General features: G+C 36.4%; 1 protein-coding gene across 1 annotated transcript in view; it reads right to left on the bottom strand.

The window, feature by feature from the left end:
• LOC107646851 (ankyrin repeat-containing protein ITN1) overlaps positions 1-1,219 on the bottom strand; it is a 3,556-nt gene that overhangs the window by 784 nt on the left and 1,553 nt on the right. Inside the window, exons 2-3 of the mRNA XM_021104346.1 lie at positions 644-1,053; positions 1-225 (exon numbers count right to left, since the gene is read on the bottom strand). Of these exons, the coding sequence (XP_020960005.1) occupies positions 1-225; positions 644-1,053 (635 nt within the window). The remainder of the gene's footprint in view (positions 226-643; positions 1,054-1,219) is intronic.

The raw sequence follows: 1,219 nt of genomic DNA, 5'->3' as shown, positions 1-1,219 counted from the left end.
CTGGCAGGAGACGTCCATTTTGATCTGTGTCATAGTTTTCCTCAGCTCGTCCCTTGGTTGCTTGAGGTCACTGGATTTACATGCACCAAAACGGACAAGGCAGTCTTTTATCTCCCAGGATTCTTCGGACACTGGAAGTCCTTCAGCAATGTCAAGAGCCGTTTTCTGGTCTCTTGATAGGGCATTCACATTGGTGTCAGGATGAAGTAACAGTTCATTCACTATCTGCATGATTTTATTTATCAAAATTTTTAAGCTAATAAGTGACTGTGTTGTACTTTTGTTTATATAGTAATACACAATTGAATGTATGTATAGTTAAGAATCTTAAGATACATATTCAAATTCATAATGTAGTTCAAAAAGATACATATTTAATCCACAAACCAAATACAAGAAACAGAGACTATAGGGAATGTTGACGATCCTTATGAGTTATAACCTTATGGTTTTACACTATTAACATCCTTCAAATTAAGTTTAAACAATGTGATTTGAATTGTCATATTTGTACATCTAAAAGTAAGTGTTTATTGACATCTAAATAAATCAAAAAATGAAAAGTAGGAGTTTGAGTATTAGAAGATTTTGGACTGGGAGGAAATTAGATGTTTAAAAAACATTTTTCACATGATATATATACCTCTACCCTTTTCTTCCTGGTGGCTATATGCAATGCATTGTTTCCAAACTTGTTAGGCAACATGACTATTGCAGGATCTGCATTAAGAATCATCTTCACCACTTCACAGCTAGTCCCCTTCACAGCCATGTGCAGAGCAGTTTGTCCTTTCTTATCGGTCCTCCGAGCGAGTTGCGGATCATGGGCCAGCAACAGTTTCACCACAGCAACGTGCCCTTGCCGACCAGATAAATGGAGTGCGTTCTTCCCATTGGACTTAGCTATCTCCAACAAGCTAGGATCTCTGTTAAGCAACAGCTCAACAACATCCGCTTGATCCTTCATAGCTGCAGTGACAAGAGGGGTTGCATTTGATTGGCCAAAGGTCTTGCTTAGCTCCGGATCATGGTCTAGAAGCACCTCTACAATGTCTGCAACAACAGTATTTAATTCAAAACTTGTATAGAATCTAAAAAACAAAATGAAAATTGACAATATAAAGAAATAGAGATATATGAATTTCTGAAAATACTCTTAGGAGTAATTTTGGAGTTGGTTAAATTTATTCACTTTCTTAACTTTATTTTTCTTTTCTAG

The sequence above is a fragment of the Arachis ipaensis genome, chromosome B06 (genome assembly GCF_000816755.2).
Source record: "Arachis ipaensis cultivar K30076 chromosome B06, Araip1.1, whole genome shotgun sequence".
Taxonomy (NCBI): Eukaryota; Viridiplantae; Streptophyta; class Magnoliopsida; order Fabales; family Fabaceae; genus Arachis; species Arachis ipaensis.
The sequence above is the reverse complement of the archived record's forward strand: the minus strand, read 5'-3'. Positions and strand labels throughout refer to the sequence as shown.